General features: G+C 39.2%; 1 protein-coding gene across 4 annotated transcripts in view; it reads right to left on the bottom strand.

The window, feature by feature from the left end:
- Window positions 1–22,775, bottom strand: part of VTI1A (vesicle transport through interaction with t-SNAREs 1A) — a 256,410-nt gene that overhangs the window by 613 nt on the left and 233,022 nt on the right. For all 4 annotated transcript variants that reach the window (XM_066555025.1, XM_066555024.1, XM_066555023.1 and 1 more), the window contains one exon: window positions 1–508. This exon is cut by the window's left edge and continues 613 nt beyond it. Coding sequence is in view for 2 of the 4 variants with exons in the window: in XM_066555023.1 (XP_066411120.1) it covers window positions 415–508 (94 nt within the window). In the remaining 2 variants the exon portion in view is untranslated. The remainder of the gene's footprint in view (window positions 509–22,775) is intronic.

The following is a 22,775-nucleotide window of genomic DNA, read 5'->3' as shown; positions in this document are numbered from 1 at the left end:
TATATTTTAAATCACAGAAGGTCAGATACTGCTTGATATTCATACACCCTGCACAGCACAAGAAAAGTGCAAAGACCCGTCTTCCCTCATGAAACTCTGGCTACTTACGGGATAATTGTCTGTGGGTGAATTCAACACATATTAAGTCTTTTTATACCAGAACAAGCCCTCACTCCAACAAATATTAAGATCCTGAAAACACTCAGATAAGGACAAATATGTAAGAAAAAAATAGCCCCACATGCCATCAACTATGCCATCAATAATACAAAATATTTTACACCACTTGCACCTGAGTTGAAGAGTGGAAAAGAGAGGGAGACTCTGTCAGTGCAAGAGAATGATTCATGTGACCACTTTGTCTTAATTACTCAGAACAAGCAGTTTGTTGCTGTTTAGTGAAGAACAAAGATATCAGCGTCCCCTGACAGAAAAATAAATAGCCATCATAGTGGTGAAGATGATGATGACTGCCAGCACAACGATCAAAATCCGGTTTTGGATGATCCTGGAAAAAAGCAGAAGAGACAGAAAAAATTGCAGTGAATAAAACAAAATAAATCAAAACAGCAGAATACATATAAAAATTATAAAATGAAGTGTACAAAAAAAAAAGGAGAAAAGACACATGCCCACAAATTCTGTATTCCCTCTACCTTTTTGTGTATCTTGATTATTTTTTACTTCTCCCAATTTCTAGTCCAAGATATGCTTCCAACCATATCTTTATGTTGCTGTTAAATCCAACTTTTGTATTCAAGAAAGAAGTAGAATTTTCTGAATTATGCATAAATTTATAGACATATTAGAATAAATTAAATAAATTATGTTCCAATTTATTAACCTTCTAAGAACAAATGAAAAAAATAGTGTTCAGTCAATGCAATCCAAGCAGGGTGGTCTATAATAGTAAATATCATTATATTTTTTAAAACCATTTTGAAATCTTCAGTAGTTTAATCTGAAAAGAAACAATTTATTAATTTTCAAGGGATTTTACTATTAAGGAACAAGATTTCAAGGAAACACATGTCAATGAGATACTCACTTGTACTAAAATACCAAGGGAAAAGTACAAAAGATAGTTTTGAAGAAAAGGATGATATAAAGAAGCAAGTGTCAAACTGTGAAGCTTATGTTGTAAAAGCATCTCTTGTCTCTGTAGCATACCTTTACTTATGGTAATAGGCAATGTTGCATTTCTATGCAGTATGAAAAAAATGAAGATTAGTGAAAATAAAAAATGCCAGAAGTAGAAAGTCCTAATATTTTTCCATTATTTGTTAGGAGAAATTCCTGCTTCTAAAATCAGTCATCTCATCACTTCAGGTTCTTCCTAAAATTAATAGGTCAATTAAAATTACTAAATCAAGAAACAGTAGAATTTGAGGCATTTTACAGGAGGATTTTGGATTGTAAGAATTCACTGTTTGTTATTCCATTTTCTCAGAGAAGGAAGATTATTTTCACAGGCTCTTCATAAATAGGGAGTTTTGCAAAACACACTTGAACATGAAGCTTATCATCAGAATTGGAGAAAAAAAAATTGGAGAAAAAAAATCCCAACAACCAAGTGCAATAAAAGCACCCCAAGTTATAAATTTTTTTCTCATGCTTCTGCAAAACAAAACAAAACAAAGTCTGCAAGAACCAAACAATGGTAAGAAGAGGTAAAACTGTGTTATGTGAAACATCAAACCTAGTACAACTTGAAGACAAGGAGTGTAATGTGTTAAAATGAGCATATTTCACGCAGTGAAAGAGAGAAGAAACTCCAGAGAGCAGGGGGGAGTTTTTCTTGGTAAATGTTTTTCATTTAGATGCGGGTGGATATACATATAAATTATACTGGGAAGTGTAAAGAAAAATGCAGTTTTAACCAACTCCAGCTCTCTCCTTGCTTACCCCCCACCTAAAGGAAAAGCAGTAAATGGATGGATGAAAACTGTCACATCAGACAGACACCCTCCCCTGTGACACTCTAAAAGGACTAGCTCTCTATCCTCCTGACAGGTTACAAAATGATCACATTTGCTGACACGTCTTCCGCAAAACTGCTTTAGTGTTTGTGTCCACTTTCCTAGCAGGAGATGAATGGGCTGCTTTGTCCTCATTTATCACTTAAAGCTGAACTAAGATCTGTCTCGTTTATTTTTCCCTTCCTCACTAGAAAGGCTCAACCACAGCATTAATTCTTTCGCGATGACAGCTAATTCAAACTTAACAGGCAATATTTACTCTGCCAAAAGGATGAGGAGGAGGGAGGGATGTTTCTCACTCTTTTTTTCCTAAAAAAAAAAAAAAAAGTGTAGCAGGCTAACAAAATAAAGCTAATTAAGGGCTTTTGGTTCTTGTTGGTTTGCACTTCAATTTAACACCTGAACTTACAAGCTTCTCTTTTGTGGCAGGGTGTGACATTCTCTGCCAAACACCTGATAACAAACGATTTGCCCAGGCAAATGCATGAAAACCAGAATATATATTTACTCACTCGCCCTCATCACTCCTGAAAGGACACTCAGCAAAATTGAAACTCAGCAGTGAAATAGATTAAAAGCATGAAAACTCTTAAAACATTCAGCCTTAAGTAATACACAGTGCAGCTGGCTTGACAACCATTTTATTTGTGGGATGTGGGCCCCAAGGCATCCATAATGCTAATTTACAAAGGATTAACTGTGAGTGAAACTCGCTTAATCTAACACATAGTTAGGCAAAGGCATACATAACATACTGAGTGTTTAAATCAACTCCTCCTATCTCTGGCCCACCGAAAAAATCATTGCATTGTCTGAGAAGCAAAACTAAAGAAAAAGAAAAAAGAAGCATGAAGTCCCCCAAATCATCATTATTTTTAATATTTATTTTTAAAACCCTGTCAGTACACACCTGATTGCAAGATTATTTAATCAGTGTCCGTGTCTCTAAAATCCTTCTCAAGAAAACACTGAGTGAGGCCAGCCACCACCTGTATCTGCTAATTGAAGGTTCACTTACGGTGTGAATCTAGGAAATACATATCAAAGTTCAATTTCTAGGAATCTGAATTAGTCTGCACAGTGCAGCAAAAGAATATCATATTAAAAGGAACAAATTAATCATGAAATAGGATGGATATTATCAACAGATTCCTACACTGAAGCATTATATACTTTTAATATTCAAGCCCACAGTTAAAGATTAATTTTATATCTTTAAAAAAAGAATAACACTGAGTTTTACTGTTTTTCTTTCAAGTGAGCAAGTAAAATTAAACTAACTGCATACTGTCCAAAGGATGGGGCTGGGAGGAGAATGACAGAGCTCTTTGGCAGCAGCAGGACAGTCCCAAGGAGGACTCAGTGGTGCCTGTTGAAATCGGAGTCTGGGAGCTGCTGCTAAGACAGAGAACACAAGTTCTGGGTGTCAGCACATTTCAGATCTCAAAGTCAACAGGCAAGGACGACCCTTTAGAGTAAAGAAAAAAGGAAGAGGAAAGGGGGTTTTGAGTGATCCAAGACAGTCAAGCCAGCTCACAGTTGTAGAACAATGGTTGGCATTGGCAGGACCCATCTGTAGGGAAGCCTATAGTACTGTCACAGCCAGACACTGCCAGTGGGTATTGCTCTAGGCAAAGCATCAAGGAATTTAAGTGGGGGAGGGAGTGATAATACCAAAGGAGAAGAAAATGGGGCCTAAGCTCGCTACAAAAAAAATCCCAAAGGCTAACATGCTCACAAGAAGCAGATGATAGTCTTTTATCTCTATTACACCTTAAATTCAACAAAATCTGGTGAATGAGGAAGCCCAGATTTTTCTTTGAAAATGCAAAGCATGTTTACAAGGTAAATAATTTAGGAAAGAACATATACTTGAAAGAAGACACCCATTGAAACATCCATGGCTAAAATGCCTGAAGGCAAAAACTTGTGCATTTGCATGCTGCATTTTATTAAGTTAGCACACTGTAGCTTTAAAAGAATGCATGGCCAAATTAAGAGGAATGTGTGACTGAAACATCAAGGATTCCTCAAGTTTACATTATGAATCACAGTGCTGTTGATATGAGATGAATTAACCATTTAGTCGATGCAGCTCAGGCACTGAATTCACACCAAGTTCTGCTGGAGCCCTGCGCGGGAGCTCGTTAACAGCCAATGTCTACTGTTCCTTTCATACTCGAGGCTCTAGGAGCACAAGGGTTCATTGTACTTTGAGTTAGAAGAGACAAAAAATCTGTGCTTTTAACCAAGCTCCATCTAGTTTATTATGGACAGCAGCCCAAAATATTTGGGTGCAAAACCACACAGAAACCATAACTAAAGCAGACGCAAGGGTAACTTTAACTGACGCACTGGAAGAGCACTCTGGACTAATAACACAGAAAGCACATCCCTCTCCTCTCGAGTTTCCTTCTGCTCCACCTTTCCAGATGCCTGACCCTTATGGTCAGAGTGCCTAATCTCCAACCACTGCTGTGCTGGAGGGTGCCTCCAGACAGTGCCAAATTCAGGACACCACCTGCTTTTGAGGATCACCTCCTTGCTGCACTGCACAGGGCAACCACCACTCTGCAGAACAGGTCCCACATGTGCTACCAAACACTGATGCTCCTGGAAAATCCGTTCCCCTCACTGCTGCCCAGGCAGAAATTTGCCTTTCCACATTTCAAACCCCCAAAGGATTCGTGCTTGTCCTTAGCTTCACACACACACGCACACAATGGGTCTAACTCTGTTTGTGCCATGTTTAGATCTACTCCATATAAACACAAAGCAGTTCCCAAATAAGCTTTTGCAAACCTTACATTAAGGATGCCAACCGTGTTTAAACCTTTCTATAAAACTGCATTCATTAGCAGGGGAGTGCACGACATCTATATGGGTTCAGCCTGATGTCTTGCACATGTCTTAGTGCCTGATTGACCAGCATTGAATAATGATGCCGTGCCATTAAGCACTGATGGTACAATAACAATTGTCATGAAAATCAGCAATCACGGTAACATGTTAACAAAATGCAGGATATAAACGAACCAGTGCAGACTCTGGGTGCATAAAGAGTGTGTCCTTAACTTGAGGACTACAAATAAAATACTGCAAAAAAATTTCCTACAGAAGCTCAACTCTGACACTGATACAAATAAAAAAAAAAAAACCAAAACCAAACAAATGGCTTGGGGGATCAGTTAGCACACATTCATTACAACACAGGGCTTTATTCTTAAAGGAGGCATCTTGAAAAATAGTGTCCTCAAGAACACAGACTGATTGATGACAGAGCACTGTCCAACAGTGTTTCACTGTAATATGTATTTATGATTTAACTAGAAGTGATTCCTATCAGTTTACTGCACAGAAAGGCTTGCTCTGTACACAAAATCACATCTTAAATGGTCACTTTGAATACTTGGCTATTGCATTTTTTTGTGCCCTTTTATTTCTGCTTGGCAGTTTTTGCTAACATGAAAGAAAATAGGTGCATGCAAATCAGTGGCAAGCGATTTTTAAGTGTCCAATATTCATGTGCAAATCAGCAGATTCAAACAAACACTAAGTGTGGGTCTAGTCAAATAGGCAAAAACATACCAGGCAAAATTAAATGTGCATTTAAAGTAATATAGCTAAACTCACATAGCTTCTGGACAGACACAATTATTACTATATATAAGGACATCCTTGTTACGGTGAGTTTTCAAATGAAAGCACTAAACCCCGCACAGGGGAATAAAATGTTATGATTGGTAAAGCAAAGCCTTAGATACATAATGATAAATCTCAAGTTCAGGGTATCTGGGGGCTGTTCAATCATTCACATCTTCAGGTTTAAGAATGCTTTTCCTAAATAAAAGCAACTGAAAAGAATGAGACAGGTTGTGGCAAAAACATAAAGACATGGCAACCTACTGTAATAAAAGAGCAGATATTTGAGAGAACATTGCCTAGCAGAATTACAGCTGGCTGGAAGTATCTGACTCGAGACATTTTTCATCATTAACAACTGAAATTAGCAAACAGAAATACCAGAAAAAAATATCTGCACAACTTGCAGATGACTCCTTGGCCCTCCTCTAGCTGACCATGGGAAAAGTGAGGAATTTGGAAAACACTCAAGCTTTTTTCCTCTTCCTCACCACAAACTCTGAACATATGTCTATGTCTTTGTGTTCTAAAGCCAGAAGACCTAATTACATTGTAATTGACATTGCATATTTAGATGTGAAAAGGCTTTGAGGGTGGTGGAGAGGGGATGGGACCCCCCCATCCTTACTGGGCTTACTGGGGACAAAAAGACAACACTTCCTGAGGTCCATCTTCAGTCTGCGGACTGTTCCTAGCTGAAGCCTCTTCCATATTCTCTGAATTCCTTCCCAAAGGTGCCTCTTTGTAAGAACTTGGGAAAATCCATAAAAATTGCTGAAAGCTGAACAGATAACAAAATGAAACCCTCAAAAATGGGGGGCTGGTGATTAAGAAAGGATGGGCTATTTCTAGCTGATTTTCTAGCAGGCCATACAGGGCACCTACGATTTTGTTGATAGGACTGAGGAATTGTGCAGTGCTATGTCCTCTAGTTTAAAAGTTCAGTCTTAAGGACTGGGGCTGTCTACTTGTAATAACATGGATACCAATCTCTAGTTATAATATTACACTCAAACCACATCAATGTGTTTCCACCTGGGCCCTGAATGAAAGAATGAGTCATGTAATAACAGGTGCAGGGAAGTAGTCACACTATCCCACTTTAAACATCTAAATTATATCTAGCTAATCTCTCTGAGTTCCCTGTACATAAGCTCAAATCCTGCTCTGAAGTGCCCTCTCTTTCTCCTGGCCATATGGGCACCCAGGAGTGCTGGTTAGCTAGGTTAGGTGCCTACAACATAGGAATGAATATCTCTAAAACTTGAACATGAGGCTCAGGCAAGAAAGCTTGCTAGCTCTGAAGGCAAAATCATACAGAGAGGCACTGGCATATTGTAAAGTGTGTATAATCTCCCATCAATCAGAAATATTGCAGAGATGAAACTCACCAGTGAAGCAGAAGATGCTAATCAATAATTAGACAGTAAAGACCTTGATCCATCATCTCTTTTTAATGGATCCTATATTTGCACATTAAATTTTGACCAGAAGCAAATATACTTTTCCTTTGACAGTTTTTCTGGAGGAGTAAAAGAAAGGATATCCCTCTCTTGGCTGAACGCCTGCTGAAACACATTGGCCTTCCTTGACTCAACTATGTTTTTACCTTGCTTTGTCATCTTCTGACAACCTTGCCATATATTAAAATTATTTTGATTATATCTGATAGTTAAAATACTTATGGAGACATTTAATTAATAATAAAGTTCTTGCAACACATTCCAAATGAACAGCATTGGAGTATAGTGTTATTTGGTAGCTACCGGGGCTTGCATGGGCCTTCTCTCAAGGAGCTGGAAGTCTCAGGAAGTGAAAATTGTACCCAAGTGATCAGTGGGGCATGTGTGGGGAGGGAGAGGAGACTGACTGGCCTGGGAAGGAGAGAGATCTATAGGAATGATTGGAAATCAAAGATGGTAACAGGGAAAGCCTGATCGAGGACCTCATAGACGTAGGACTAAAGGTCAAAACACAAAATTGAAGGGTGCTGAAAATCTTGTACTAGCCAGATTTTATTCATTGCTTATTTTAAAAACACATGGGAAGGCATTTCTGAAGGATGAAAAGTATCCTTCTGCTCCTGAGATCCTGACATAGAACTTTTCTCTACACAGTTTTGATGCAACTTCAGCTTTCTGCCATCTCCATGTCCACTCCTTCCACAGAGGGAATCAATTAGGTTATGACTGTCATTAGGAGACACAGTGGGGCTTCTGGGGCCATGGAAACTCACCAACCAAAACGGGAGAGGGACTAACTCATTTCATGCAAAGCACATGCAACCCCAGATCCCTTTGGCAAGTCTAAATGATGACCACATGCACAGTGGCAACTGCAAGTGGAAGGAGTCAAGGTTGTCTTAATCTCCAACCAGCCTTTCTCAGGGTACTGAAGTATCAAGAAGAACAAATCACACATTTAGTCACCTGAGCATGACTAAGAGCCATAGGCCTTAGCAAACATTACAAGAGCTTTAGCAAGAGCTCAGAGGGAGGGTGGATAGCCCAGCTGTCAGTGCAGGGGCATTCTTCAGCACGTCGGGTACATGAAACCCTGGTCCCCAAACAGTTAACAGGAAAAAAAAAGCCCCAACCCCCTCGTCAGCACTCAAAGCTAAAGCAATTATTTCTCCAGCAGAAGAAATGTATGCAAGCTATAAAATGACAAGAACGTACAAGATCTCATATTGGCTTTTATGATAAATATAGTTAAATTTACATTCTGTGCAATTTAAAGAAAACAAAAATGTCAAAAGTCTGCATCTTATCAACTTCAATAATCATTAGAAGCCACTAAAAGATATATCTTAAACAGATGAAAGGAAGTAAAGTCTTTCACCCTGCCTCAATTTAATTAATGACTAATCTACAGGTTTTAGCTGTGACAAAGCTGGAGACTGGACACACACACTCTTCTTGCATTATTTTCTTCTGATTACACAATATTTGACTGGGCATCTTTTTGTATGGCAAGCTTCCTACAATTGTCTTAACAATGTTGACCTCTTTTGTAAAAACCTGAAGGCATCTGCAGCAATTGTTCCTGAAGATCTGCTATCCAAAATGTTACCATTTCATGGCACTTCTTGAATGATAGAATAGAATTTTTTTTGGTATATATTCATTTTTTTTCAAATGCTATAAAAGAAAGGAAAACAATCATGGCTAAGGCCATTTGTGAGATGGCATTAAAAGAGCCTACTCTGAGACAGATAAAAATAATGAGAATCTTTCTGTCAAGAAGGATTTAGAAAATATCACGAGCATTATTAAAATTTAATTTTTTACTGTGCTTTTTGGTTCCCCCTTTTCCAGTGATAATGAGCAGGACTGCACACCTCCACAATGCTAGTACTTGTTTTGAGCAATAAATTCAGCCTTCCAGTCTGAAGACATTTCAGACAACATTTTTGACTGCTATAGGCTTATTTTTCAACCTTTTCTGTGCTTTGAGTCTTCCTATAAAAACCAGTTCATAAGCTAATTTTCCACAAGGCCAGTGGAACAAATAAAAATCAATTTTTGCCCAACCGGTTCAGAGAAAACCTGGGAACAGTGAAGACAGAACAGTGAAAAATAAAAAGAATCGATGTATTCACAAATGGTTTACGTGATAGAGAACTATCAAATTAGTTGTCTGGAGATACTTGCCACTATGAAAGTATTTTCTTTCCAGCATGCTACAGTATTTCTATTAGGGGAGCAGAGAAGCCTCTACTTTGTCATGACCTCAGACCCCTCAGTTTAACAACCACGTCGAGCTTCCAAAAATTCGGTAAAGCCACAGGGCACAGAGTCACAGTGCGAGAGCCCCTCGCAGGTCTCGCAACCAGAGGGACCTGCAGGCCCAACTGGCTTAGGGCGGGTGTAAGTCTTCATGATCTCCTGGAAGGCACAGAGATTCCTGTCTCACAGAAGGCAGGGAGACATTCATGACCTCAGGCCAACCTTGTCAAGAGGAATTTGGTCCATCAAGAGAGGGAAAAAATTGTAAAAAACACCGCCCAGACTTCCCTCCTCTGTTAAAACCCCAAGTGTTCAGGAGCACACTGAAGACTAAGCAGTTTAATCTCTTGGACAGCAGAACACAAATTTCTCCAAAGACAGGAATCCCATTTGTAGACTTCAAAACTTTTCAGAATCTCAAGGACAACTCAGGGCACAGGCTTTAATATCATGGCCCAATCCATTTCATCATCTTCCCCACTAATTGGGCAAGTGCTCCCAAAACTGCCATACTGAGAAGGGATGGGATAGGTGCTCATGTCTGTCTGTCTGCAGCCAGAAAAAATTGTCTGGAAAATTGATTGAAGAACAGAATCTGCTTTTTAATACAAATTAACCATCACTGCTGTGGAAATAAAACAAATTTATAATTTACAAGCTTAAATATTAAGGAAGCTATTTTAAGCACCTATAATCTTCACTCTGGTATGTAGCATTTTATACACTTTATTTTTATGAGTTGGCATTAGAATGTGACTCATTTTAACAGAAAAAAAAAGGATTAACTATGTTACTCAGAAGTAAAGCTTCATATTACCTATTTAAAATATTGTAACACACCATGGAGACATCATTTCTAGGGCCAAACAAAACATTACTCAATGAAGAAATGGCATGCAATATAAAATATTCAGCAGAGGAAGGGTATTTGGAGCTAAGCAGTTTCACTGCCAATAAACAGCATCATAATAAATAGTGTGCATGTAGGAAAAAATAAGTATACCTGTTCTTCACTATTTGAGATGTAACACCTTAGTGGGGGAAACGAATAAAGATACTACTCTTCCACTAAGCACATGCAGGAAAAAACTAAAACCACCACACATTTTGATTCTGAATCTCTTACAACTGATGCTAATTTGCTTATGATATCTGCCTGATTTAGAGCTAATCTTCTGTAAATTAACTCCTAATGCTGTCTGAAATAATCCTCTTAATGCTGGTCTGTCTTGAGTACTTTATATCAAACACCATGAAATGCACAAGCATACACAAGACGTTCAGCAGCTGTAGTGCTGGTGGCTGCTCAAGAGTATTTGCAGTGCCATGAAGGCACAGAGCTGTGGGGCCCTGGGGCAGCTTGGGGACCGCTCTGGTTGTCCCCTTGGAAGGGGACTGCAAGCCAGAGCTGTGTCCCACCACTTCTGGCCACCAGAGAGAAGAGGAGGCTCTTTGTCTCCCGACAAAAATGGTGCAGGGGGTACAGCTCCTTGCTCCAGAGCTCCCACCTCCAGCAGCACATGATAATGAGAAAAAGTAAACGGCTCAGGCTTTGAGATTTCCCAGCAATGAGATCTGTGTTAAACAGCACTAATTATCAGCTGGAAGCCTAATCTGAAAACGGGTTTGAGAAGACAGAGACAGACCATTTTGTTTCTTCAGTGGAGGAAAATATTTTTAAGGGTGTTGCTTCAGCATCAGCCAGCTTAATCATTATTGTCAACTGTGCTTACAACCCTGTATTTAAACATATATTTTTTCTGCTAAATCCACTCAAACAATTTTCTCCCCAACATTAATTTAATGATAGAGCCAAAAACCTAATTGATATTGGTGAGCAATGCAATACAAACACATTATTTTCTTGGGTTTTGAAACATAAATGGCAGACACAACTTTGACTGAATAGACTTCTTTATGTTTTAACAGACAGTTTATTGGCCCAGACTCCTACATATAAAAAGCACAATTCCAAAAGCAATACATTTTTAATTGAAAAATTCATGTATTTTTACTATGTACAGGTAACTTTGTCAGGTAAAGGGCTTTTAAAACAATTTTAATTCATGGAATGTTGTTTAGAAATTATATTCTCACCATAGCAAGTGCTTATAGGAAGGTATTAAAAGAAAAAATCTATTGTTTAAACCATACTTTATTGGAACTTGCTTTTTTAATATATTAAAGAAGAGATAAAGCACAGTGATCACTGAGCTGTATGTGTCCAACAGCCCTTCAAGAGACTTGTGGAAATGTATAAAACAAGCAGTGATACAATCCTTTGCCAAACACTGTCATAAATTTTTTATTTGGCAGCTAACATTCTCACTAGCTTTCTTGGCAGCAATTGGGACCTTTAGCAAGAAAGGTGCAGGAGAAAAATACCTTGTTTAGAGATGTTTTCAACACTTTCTGGGATTTTTCAGAACTTCTGCCTGCAGCATATTTTACAACCACAGTCTCCAGTCACCTGATGAGTGGGTGGTGGTTTTAAACTTTTTTTTTTAATATAGACAGCCTACTACTTCCCTCTGGCCTTCAGCCTAGGATGTGAGCGTGTGGAATGGGGCTGTGTGTTCCACAGAGATACAAGTGGTTGCTCCTCTCTGTCTAGACAAAAAAACTTGAAAATAATATCAGAATGTACCTTTCATTGCTCCTGATACTATCTGTATCTTATTCCCGGATGACAGAGATAAATGAAAGTCAAACATATGCTGATTACTTTTGCATTTTTCTGAGGAGATATCTGCAGAAGAGCTGGTCACAGGTGCAGCTGCCCTGGCCAGCCAGTGGGTTGCTGAGAAACAGAATTGGGAAACAGATTTCTGTGCCCAGGTCCAGAGGTTTTGTTTGTTTGTTTGTTTGTTTGTTTTCCTTTAATATACTGAACTTAACATCTGATGCATTACCTTCCTCCATGAGCCCAGATGTGCTGATTTATGTGTATTAGCAATTCACTTATGGAAAAGATATTCTATATTTTGGTATTTCATAATTTCAGAATAAAAAGAAGATGAACATACTTTACATTTCAGCAACTGCCTCCAAAACTTTCACAGCATTAAGATACATTTCAGTTCTTCACATGAACAGAAAGGAAACAGTCTTCAACAGATGTGGACAAGAAAAACACCTTATCTGCCTCAAATGAGAAAGGCTGGAATTTAGTTTTAGACAGCGCATATTGCCTTAAACACAGACCTAATTTAAGTAATGCTGTTACAATTATAAACACAAACTAAAAGGCTTCCCCACAGCCTGTGCTCCAGTTTTGCCTGTGTGTTTACCAGGGGCATCACCCCTCGAGAACGTTTCAGAGCCCACACAGACATCTAGTGGCAGGTGAAAACACTGCACGGTGGCACCGCCACCTGGCACAGCTCCGCGGGGACCTGAAGCCGTGCCAGGGCTGAGGAGAGCTAACTTTGCTACGACTGTGGTTGAGCAACCAAACAGGGAAAGATGTGCTCCCTCTGTGCCATCCCAGGAGTCATGGAGAGACAGCTGCTCTCGTGGCAACTCTGGCTTCCCAAATTTACATTATTATTGATTCTCTTCAATTAAATCAGAGCTCTTTTTGTCTTTCTGAGTACCTTTAAATGTCTCTCCCCTTGCTACTATTTTATCTTACTTAAAAACTGCAGAGGCTATAATGTAGCATAATCTGGAAGTTTCTCTGAGCGTGGCTATGCACAACGCAGCTGACTGGAACACACCGGGGCAATGAGACTTTACAGACAGCAAAAAACACACACGATGAGCAAGTCCAGTCAATAATAAATTCTAAATGGTTGGAGGAGGAATACGACTTGCTCCACAGTCCACATCAATCAATGGAAAGATGCCTAAGACTTCAGTGGGGTTTGAGTCCCACATCTGCAAAGGAGATCAAGCGCCACAGCTCTGCAGAGTTGTAAGAGCTCAGTGCCCTGATTCTGCTCTGTTACACCATTTTAAATCAAGCAGTACTCAGTGGTGTCATAACCCTGTACATCTGTGTCAGACCCTGTGTTGCAAGGACAGACTTGATGCCAAGAATGCAAAACAGATGTTGCTTTCCTAATGTTTTTTTGTTGTCCTTTAAGTTGTTTTCATGGGGTTCTGTTTTCATTTTGGGGAGCAAAACAGGTCGACAGGACTTTTCAGAGGGCAGACAGGAGGAATGCTTCTGCATCTTCCTTTTTTATTTTGTGTGCATGTGTGAATATGCAGAGGCTTTGAGTTACAACTGGGAAAAATCTCTTTTTTTTTTTTTTTAAACTTCATTTGAGCTATGCTTAGTTCCCTTGGGGCATAGGGAAAGGTAGCTATTTGTGGATGGGAAAAAGAGCTTTTGTGAACAGCAAAACTGCATCACCAAATGGCTTAAGAAAAAGATTTTTTGAAGTTATTTTTTACTACTACTTTAAGAGGAAACAGGGATAAATATATCTTTTTTGCATGTTGACTCATTAACAAATTTAGCAATAAACACCTTGCAATTAAGTCCACTAGTTTACTGCTGTCCAGAAGTTTCTCAATACTCTGCACAGAAGGTTTTGGAAAACACATAACTAAGAAATGGTGAAGGCAAATCCCAACAGCTTGCTCAAGCAAATCTAGCCAAGGCTTAAACTCACTTCTGAACACTGAAATTCGAGATGCTGTATCAAATAAGCAGCTCTTTTTCCCTGAAGAGAAGAAACTGGGTGTAGCTAACCTAGTGCATAATAGGTTTATTCTCATTCACAAAACAGGAATTACTTTATGGCCCCAAAGTAAAACTAGCAGAGAAATATACTGGCAGATTTGCTGCAGATGTGTGTTGTGACACGTATGCAGGGAATCTGCTATTAATCACACGCTAAGATTTTAATATTATGTAGGGTAATGCAGGCAATCATTATGGTGGAGGTTCTGGATGCATAACAGCCTAACCCACAAATGGGACTCTTAAATTTAACTCATTTGAGCTCACTCTCACACTGCACCAGTTGAATTCCCTGGTTCATCCCCCCACTCTCCACTACATACATTTATTTCAATATCTATTGTGCTTTTCTTTTTGTGCTTGTCTTCCGCTTCTTTTCTTGAGACACGACAGTTGTTGGGGAAAGTGCAGCTTTTCAAGTCTCCCATTTGCCAGACTATGACAGGAATGTTCTTGTTAGAGGGGCTGTTTGTGAGACCCCTGGACATGTACCCAGCACAGGAAACAGTCTGGCTCAAATGCTGGAAAAGCCATTCTTCACCTGAATCCTTCAAAATTTGTGTCTGAACATAACTAGAACCTATGTATCCATACCCGGGCTAAGATTACTACGGACAATTATACCGTGGAAATGCATTATTCTGACAAAGCAATCAATCACGTTATTTCTCACAATTTCAGTTCACCCCTAAAATTTTCCTTACCTCCAAAGCCAGCTGGATATTATATTACTGAAGCTGTTGAAAGGGTGTAACACTAACCATGAAGCCAAAGGCCACTAAAACTATGCAATGCATAAATTTTTATTGTTTGCTCAGCATTGAAATCTCATTAGGGCTCATAACTCATCGGCGCACTGCAAACATTTGCATCTGCTGATCATGAGAACTTGGACGGAATGTACACCTTTGGCTAATTTACTTGTTATGTTTTTAGATGAGACTGTGTTGCTTTTTATTTTCTTTTAAAAAGTCCTTATGCAGTTGTGAGTCAAATGTCCACTTTTTAAACTGAATACATGAAAATTTTCATTTGCAGTTTCTCAAGGTTGTTCTGTTGCTGGCAATGTTCATGATCATCATTTTACAAAAGCTTCATTTGACTTAGTATTCAGGGTAGTCATTGTTTGAAAACTGTGCCCCATAGAGCATTTCACTTCATTCATCCTTTCTGTTTTATGCAGCCACATTTTAATTAGATTAAAATTTGTCCTCCAATTAGCTTTCATTAAAGTTTATAGATTACAGGAAAAATCTCCACTGAGTTGTGCTTCAAAACTGTGCCTTAAGTTTAAAATGAAATAACTGTGCAAATGAAGCTATTATGAAGATTATTACTATGCAAAAAACATCAGTCGCTTCTTGGTTTACTTATACATTTAACTCTCTAATTCATTTTGCCAACTTCAATACCTCTGTGTTCTCTAGAGTAGTCATCATAATAATACCTTACAGTTACAGGATACCTTTCATTACCAAGGATCCTTAGGGGCCTGATTCTGCATCCCAGTACTCCTGCTGAAGTCCCTGAAACTATTTGAGTGAGTGCTCCTTGCTGCATGTGAACCAGAACCCAAGTACAGGTCAAACCCTGCTTCCAGATACCCACGTAGCGTTAGCGCTGATCTGCGCAGCTCAGAATGCAAACCAGATATGAACATTATGTAAAAAGTCCTTCTGGGTGAGATGTGGCAGCTGTTTAATGGTGCATGGTTACAGGACTCACCTCTGTAAATGGGGGTGCGAGGACAGATACTTCCCCCACAGTTAAAATTGCAGAGAAAGCTGAGAATGTAATTATCCAAAGAGGAAGCAACTCCGTAGGACACTGGGGCTGGGGCTGCATCTCTGCTGTCACTCACGTCTTCACATGTGACATTGCCAAGTATCAGATGCCCAGCCACTAATACCTCCTGCACATGCAAATCTACTATGTGCTGAAGGCAATATAAAGTTTACAGTTCACCAGGCTTATCCTACAACCAGACATTTACTCTAGAGCAACCTCTTGGTGGAACACAAGGGACTCCATGTCAGAGCAAGGCACCGCAGAAATGGATCTGTTTGCAGGAAATTCTCTCCCAATAGCAAGAGCTATAAATATATACATATAATTAAAAATAAAGAGAGAGAGAGAGAGAGATGCAGCCAACATTTTAAAACTAAAAATAGAGACACTTGGGTTACAAAAACAAGGACCTGTCTTTTCTCTAGCAACATATTTGTGATAGGAGGAACGCAGTAGAGAACAACTACTTTACCACAAATGAAATGTAGATCATTAGCATGGGAGAATTATTTCCACAAAATGCAGGAGTGTAAAAAGCAGTTTTCCCTATTTTTCATGTGCTTATTGGTTGAGCAACCACTAGTAAGTCTTCACATCCCTGTGGTAACGAGTGTTATTCCCATTTAGCAGATGGCAAAAGTAACGTTTAAGGGTGTCAAAGGCTAGAGGGGAATTTATAGTTTAAATGCCCTGACTCAAGCCAAGACCATGTTTCCAAGATGCAAAGCAAACAGCAGCAATACTAATTTTAGGAGTCATGCTCAAGTCTGTCCCTTCCTCCACCTGTACTTCTCCTCCTGGTGTTCACTTCTGCCATCACATTACAGCATGCCAACCTCAGTTGTGCTGACTCATCAGCTTATGGGTCCATGTGATGAATCAGACCAAGGGATTGATTCAGGACAAAAAAAGAAAGAGAAAAATGAGAAGGGTGGAGAGGTGAGGAGAGATATTTTGCACTAGATCAATTAAATCTGAAGACATTGACAGGAAAACAGAAGTACCCATGTAAACAAGAAAGCAGCTGGATGCAGCATAGGGGCAAGAATTTTTGTAGTATTTTTGTAGTATTTCTGTTGTTGATGTTGATGGTTTTGTACCACAGGACTGAGGTCCAAACCATTCTGAAATAATTCAATTTTTGTGTTCTAACTCTTTTTTATAACTCTTCTGTTTACTTCCCTTTGCCTGCTTTGCTCTGGGGAAGATCACAGCTACTCCTCACTACCTTAGCTCAACAAATTTGCATAAGAAAATTCAGAAACTGCAAGTATTTGACTTTCCACAATCAAGACCTGGAACACCAAGTTTGCCTTCTCAGTTACACTGTCTGTATTTCAGTAATTCTGCTTCATTTCCTCAATAGAATTGCCATGTTTCATAAAATACAGACAAACTAGTCATGTTTTATGTCAAGGGTGAATTTACAAATAGTTTATAAAGGATTTAGATGATTAACCATATATTAGGACAGTTAATCGAATTTAAGAGGCTATGTCAGAATTCTACAGATCAAGCAGTTATTTATAATCCTTATTATTGCTTTCTACCTTACATCCAATCCTAATGCACACCATCAGAATATTCTGCTAACTCTTTGTCAATTATTTGTGTTAGCAGAAAAAATCCAAACCAAAAAAAAAACCAAAAACAAAAAACAACCCCAAATGCTATCGTAAGGAATAGGTTAGATAATTAGGACATTGAGACTCCTAGACTAAACGAATCAGACCCAAGAAATCAAATCTTTGGAGATAATTAGCCTCTGCCATGATTTAGATACTTCAAGGTCCTTAAAAATCTCAGTCCTCATCACTGTGCACATGGGATTTAGGCAATTAAAAAGAAGCAGGCAAAGTGTCATCTGAAAAGGCACAAATGCTGCAGTAACTGCAACAGCTGAGGAACACATATTTTCTTCAAAAAACCATTGGCATCATGACAGGTTGCTTAAAGCTTCAGTGCTTCATGCTGGTTGGGAAAAAAAACAGACAATAGAAAACTTGAGGAATGTTAAATTTAACTGTTATCCTTACAAAATGTAGTTCAGCTCAGTTAGAACAGAATGAAAAGTTATTTCTTGTCATTTTATTCAGTCATTTGAAGCAGTGTCTTCTCTTTTTCATAGTTTTCACTTGGTACTGGGCATACAGAATGTTTTTAATGAAGAACTAGCTACAGATCACTTTTATTGTGATATGATTTATATAGTTAAAAAAAAAAATCTGTTCTGGAAGTATAGTGTATTTGGTGCTATTTTTGCCTAGGAATGGAAACTCGAACTGGAAATAGAGTCATTCATTCACACTTCCAGGATGACATTGCGTTGACAGGCATGCAAACTTGGAAAGGTGCTACGCAGTCACTCTTAAAATACTACACTGTATTTTTTTTCCTTCTAAGCTTCAATTAAGAAAATGTTATAGAAGGATCAGTACTTTGTGAAGGCTAAAGGTTCATCATTTGCAAGAGATCTTCTTTCAGAAGTACAAAGACAGAAAAGTCAAGGCACTAACAACTAAATAAACTGTTTTCACAACAGAACTGGCACCTTCAAGCCCCTCTGCCGTGAGGTGCTGTGCTGTCAGGAGTTCTGCTTGTTCACACTTATCTCAAAGAACATTCCCCAGTCCCATCAGAAAGGTCATCAAGCCTTCCTGCCAGGTAGTCCGTTACTTGCCTTGGTTGGGCTTTTTTTCCCTCAATTTGAGGAGAATGAAAGTCATAAAAAGCGTGAGAATATGGTTGAGGTAGATAAACTTAGAGATTCTAACAGAGCTGGAATGCTGTTGGTGCTAACAAGCCCTGAGCAAGTGATCCGTGTCTGGCGTGCTCTGCCAAACAAACTGCAATTACAGAAGAACCAAAAATAAAACAAGCAACTTTAAACCTCCTGAACGTGTGAGCCTCGGTCTAAGAATCATATTTGCACTTGCTCCCACAGGCTTGCTTCCAAAAGGCACACAAAACTGGAGGGACCTTTCTAATGGGAAGGAAGGAAGGAAGGAAAGTTTCCATTTGAGACCTGGCATTTTGGAATGGCAGAAAGAGCAGCTGACCCCAGGGCCTCTTGCCCCTCAGTGTCAAATTCCTACAAGAGCAGCTTATGAGACTTTGGCTGTATCATACCTGAATCAAAACGTCAGGGCTCAAATCCACACCACAAGTCATGCTCTCTGAAACTGAGGTACATAATCCTCTTGGCTTTGCTTTCTGTTGGGCTTTTCCACCCTTTTGCATGCCTCTGCAGTGCCAATTGACATGTGCTTCCCCTTTTTGTCTTACAGAGAAAACCTCAGCTAGGCCCAAATTTTAATGATTTCAAACGATGCGCTCTGTAACTTCCTTTGCAGCAGCTTCCTTGTTTTCTGCTGGTTCTAAAAAACTCCTTTGACCCGCTCATAAGAACACCATTTCTGTTTCTGTCATCCCAAATTAACAAATGAATGAGGAGAGGGAAACTCCCCTGTCACTCCAAACCTTCACCCTTCAAGTCCCCCTGCCTCATTGCAGCCCTGGTGCTCTAAAATAAAGGGAGCATTAATGGGCTGAAGTTTCCATGGGACATCAGCACTTACTTAAATGATATTCTGAATCGTGGGCTAACTGGTGGTGGGCAAGGGCAGGTATTTACTTGGTGCGGTCTCTTAGGATACAATGGATTTATGGCCGTCAATTCTGAACAACACCACTATTGTCTCTTCACATTCTATCTGCCTCCATTATTCATTTGTGTTGATTTTGATTGATGAAGACACTTTAAAAAAGGAGGGGAGGAAGGAGGAGGGGGGGAGGAATACTTCAACTGTTTCGTTTCTAATTCCTGTAAATCTACAGTTCATACTGCAGAAGTACTACTCAAAAGAAATGTCAATCCCCACATTTTCCTAAGGGGTTTTCCCTTTTAGCAATCCCTCTTCTTTCTGAAAGAAGTGGGGTGCAAACAGTGCTTCCATGACATACCTAATCACCATAGGGGTGGCACATCACACTTCAATCAACCGAGAAATGTTGGGTATTTTAATGAAAAAGTATTAAGACTTCTGCAAAACCTTTTCTGCATATTAACTTCCTATGCTACAGTTAATTAAGTTTTAGAGCGGGTTTCATAAGTTGAAAATTGCTTGGACCACAGTCTTGAACCCAAGAAGAGTAGACAAAACTTCATTCAAAGTGAATGCACCTGCTAGAAATCTGACTGTGTAGAAGTCATCAAAAAAGCCCAGCTTTGCCTTGCTTGCTTCCAAATATATGGTATTTTCTGACCTCTCATTAAAATATCCTGACAGAATGTGGATTATGGACCACCCGATAAATTTCTTTCCATGGGAGGCAGTGTCTGAGGCCTGGGGGTAAAGAGATTCCTGAGAGTTGTTTATATTCAGTTCACTCAAAGTTTTAAATGAGCTTCTGAGCAAGCACTACAAACTTGCCAAGCTCTCTGCTTACTTATGGAACAGAGAGAAAGAAAGAGAGAAAGAGAGAGAGAGAGAGAAAGAAAGAAAGAGAGAAAGAGAGAGAGAGAGAGAAAGAAAGAAAGAAAGAAAGAAAGAAAGAAAGAAAGAAAGAAAGAAAGAAAGAAAGAAAGAAAGAAAGAAAGAAAGAAAGAAAGAAAGAAAGAAAGAAAGAAAGAAAGAAAGAAAGAAAGAAAGAAAGAAAGAAAGAAAGAAAGAAAGAAAGAAAGAAAGAAAGAAAGAGACATTCACCACATATTTGCATTTCTTCTCAGAGATCTACCCCAGCACATGCTGACTGCCTGTAGCCAAGGGAAGCCCAGTACCCTCCTGAATATTTGGCCACAGCATTTCCTTACTAGTTCCACCCCTTTTTGCACTTTAAATAGTATGAGCTATAATAAAGCAAGAGAAGTTGGGGAAGAAAAAGGACAGATAAATTTTTAATAAACTGGCATCAGATGTCATACTCACCACCACCTTCATAAATCAACTCCTCTATTGAAATTTTGGTGTCTAAAATGTTGGTGTTTAAAAATGACTGCAGGCTCAGAAAGAAAGCTTTGCTGTTTCCTATTATCTCTGAAAATGTGGGCTTAGAAACATTACTTACAAAAAAAGAAAACTTGACTTCCAAGAAGAAATAGGTGAAGGGAGGAAGAGTCTGTGGAACTGCTGAATACACAAAAGCTTGCTTGACCACTCGGTTTGTTTTACAAAGCATAATTACATCTGCCTTTTTATAATGTTACGTGGTTCATATTATTACTTTCTGCACCATCTTTCATGTTTCAAGGGAGTAGGCTGCTACTAACTGGTGTTAGGAAGAAACTAATTCTAATTACTCAGTATTTCTGCAGCTCCCTGAGAGGGACACAAGATGTGTGCAAAATCATCCGGGTCTGTTTTTGAAACTCCCGTCTTCACAATTTTGACTTTTCAAAATGATCTGCTCTTAATATAACATGAGTTGTCAAAGGCTGTCAAATAAACGATAAAACTCTCAGGAAATAAACATCTCTCCCCTAGTAGGTTTGTATATATTTCCACGAAAGTAAAGAATTCTAAAAGTAAATAAACACAAGGGAGGATTAGAGAAGCAATAAACAAAAGCATTTCCACATTTTGAATTTAAGAAAATAGGAGCCTCTTTCCAGCCATTGCCAGGAAATACTAATGCACAGAAGTGAAGTTTGTACTAGCTAAAATATTATTTCATGCTAGGGCATATGGACATGCTTTCACTCATACATGCACACACTGCACGTATATATATATCCCCAACCAAAATGTAAATCAGGTTTCTACTGTGCCTTGATGGATTGATGGGCAGAGGATTTTAACACCCGTTTGGACCAACACAGGCATGGGGACTCCTTGCTGTAGGATGATAAAGACTAAACCTTTTAGTCCTAATGAAGGAGTTTACAGGATTCCTAATCCCTGCACCCCACCTCACTTCTCCTGCAGTCCTGCAGAAAGCTTTAAAACAGTCCCCAGCACTAACATGGTACAAAGCCTGTTGAACATGCTGATCTGCTCATGATTACTCTTTGCCACTGTAAAACAATCTAACTCCTCAAGTGAATGGAGTCTGTAGCAACAATGGTGTTATTGACTTGTTGCTCCAGCTCTATTTAGTTATTACCCTCGAGGCCACAATCAATAGACTTTGCACCAAGTCAGCCTAATAAATCCCAGGCTTTCACTGGAGCTTTGCCAGGAACTGCTAGAAAATCTATGGCAGTCAAACACTTAGAGTATGAATAACATAGAAAGCTGTACTGACAGCTGTATAAATTAATTAACAAGGAATGTTCTTACTCTTTTAAGAAGATCATAATGCACGTTTACCGTGATTTAAGGAGTCACAGGTAGAGCAACAGAAAAATTACCTTTGTGCTTTCATTTAAAATAAAAATCAAATATGATTAAAACAAAACAGCTTCAGACTACTTTTTCCTCCCTTTGATTATTGGACATGCAAAAATCTGCATTCGCATTACTGCTGTGGCCATTTAATTATTCCAAGTTTGATTTGAAAAGGAACTGAGCCCAGCAAGCACTGACCACTCAGTGCAAATGGTGCGGGCACGTTAACCGGATGAACGTTGACTGTTGTGTGCTGGTAACTGCAAGGGGGGACTTAAATCACATTTGCAATGCAGCGATTAAAACAGAAACAAAAGGAAGGGGGAAAACAGCTGTTTAAGAAGTAAGAGGTTGGTCACTAGTGAATTCCAGGTTCTTTCAGTTCCTTCTGTAACAAGCAAATATTCTGCAGAGTCAGCTGCGAGGCGCCTGATCGCAGGGTCCGGAGACGCGCTGAGCCCACTGTGGCAAGAGCTTGGTGCCAGCCCCGGAACAAAAGAACCTCCTTTTGCACGTTGGAAACAAATGTAACAGATCAATAGGCTCTTACAACTGATTACTTGTCCCAGTGGTACCCTCTGGGAGCATTCAGCTTTCCTAGTGAGGGTCACTGCTTTGC

This window comes from Molothrus aeneus, chromosome 8 (assembly GCF_037042795.1).
Source record: "Molothrus aeneus isolate 106 chromosome 8, BPBGC_Maene_1.0, whole genome shotgun sequence".
In the NCBI taxonomy this organism is placed as follows: domain Eukaryota; kingdom Metazoa; phylum Chordata; class Aves; order Passeriformes; family Icteridae; genus Molothrus; species Molothrus aeneus.
The sequence above is the reverse complement of the archived record's forward strand: the minus strand, read 5'-3'. Positions and strand labels throughout refer to the sequence as shown.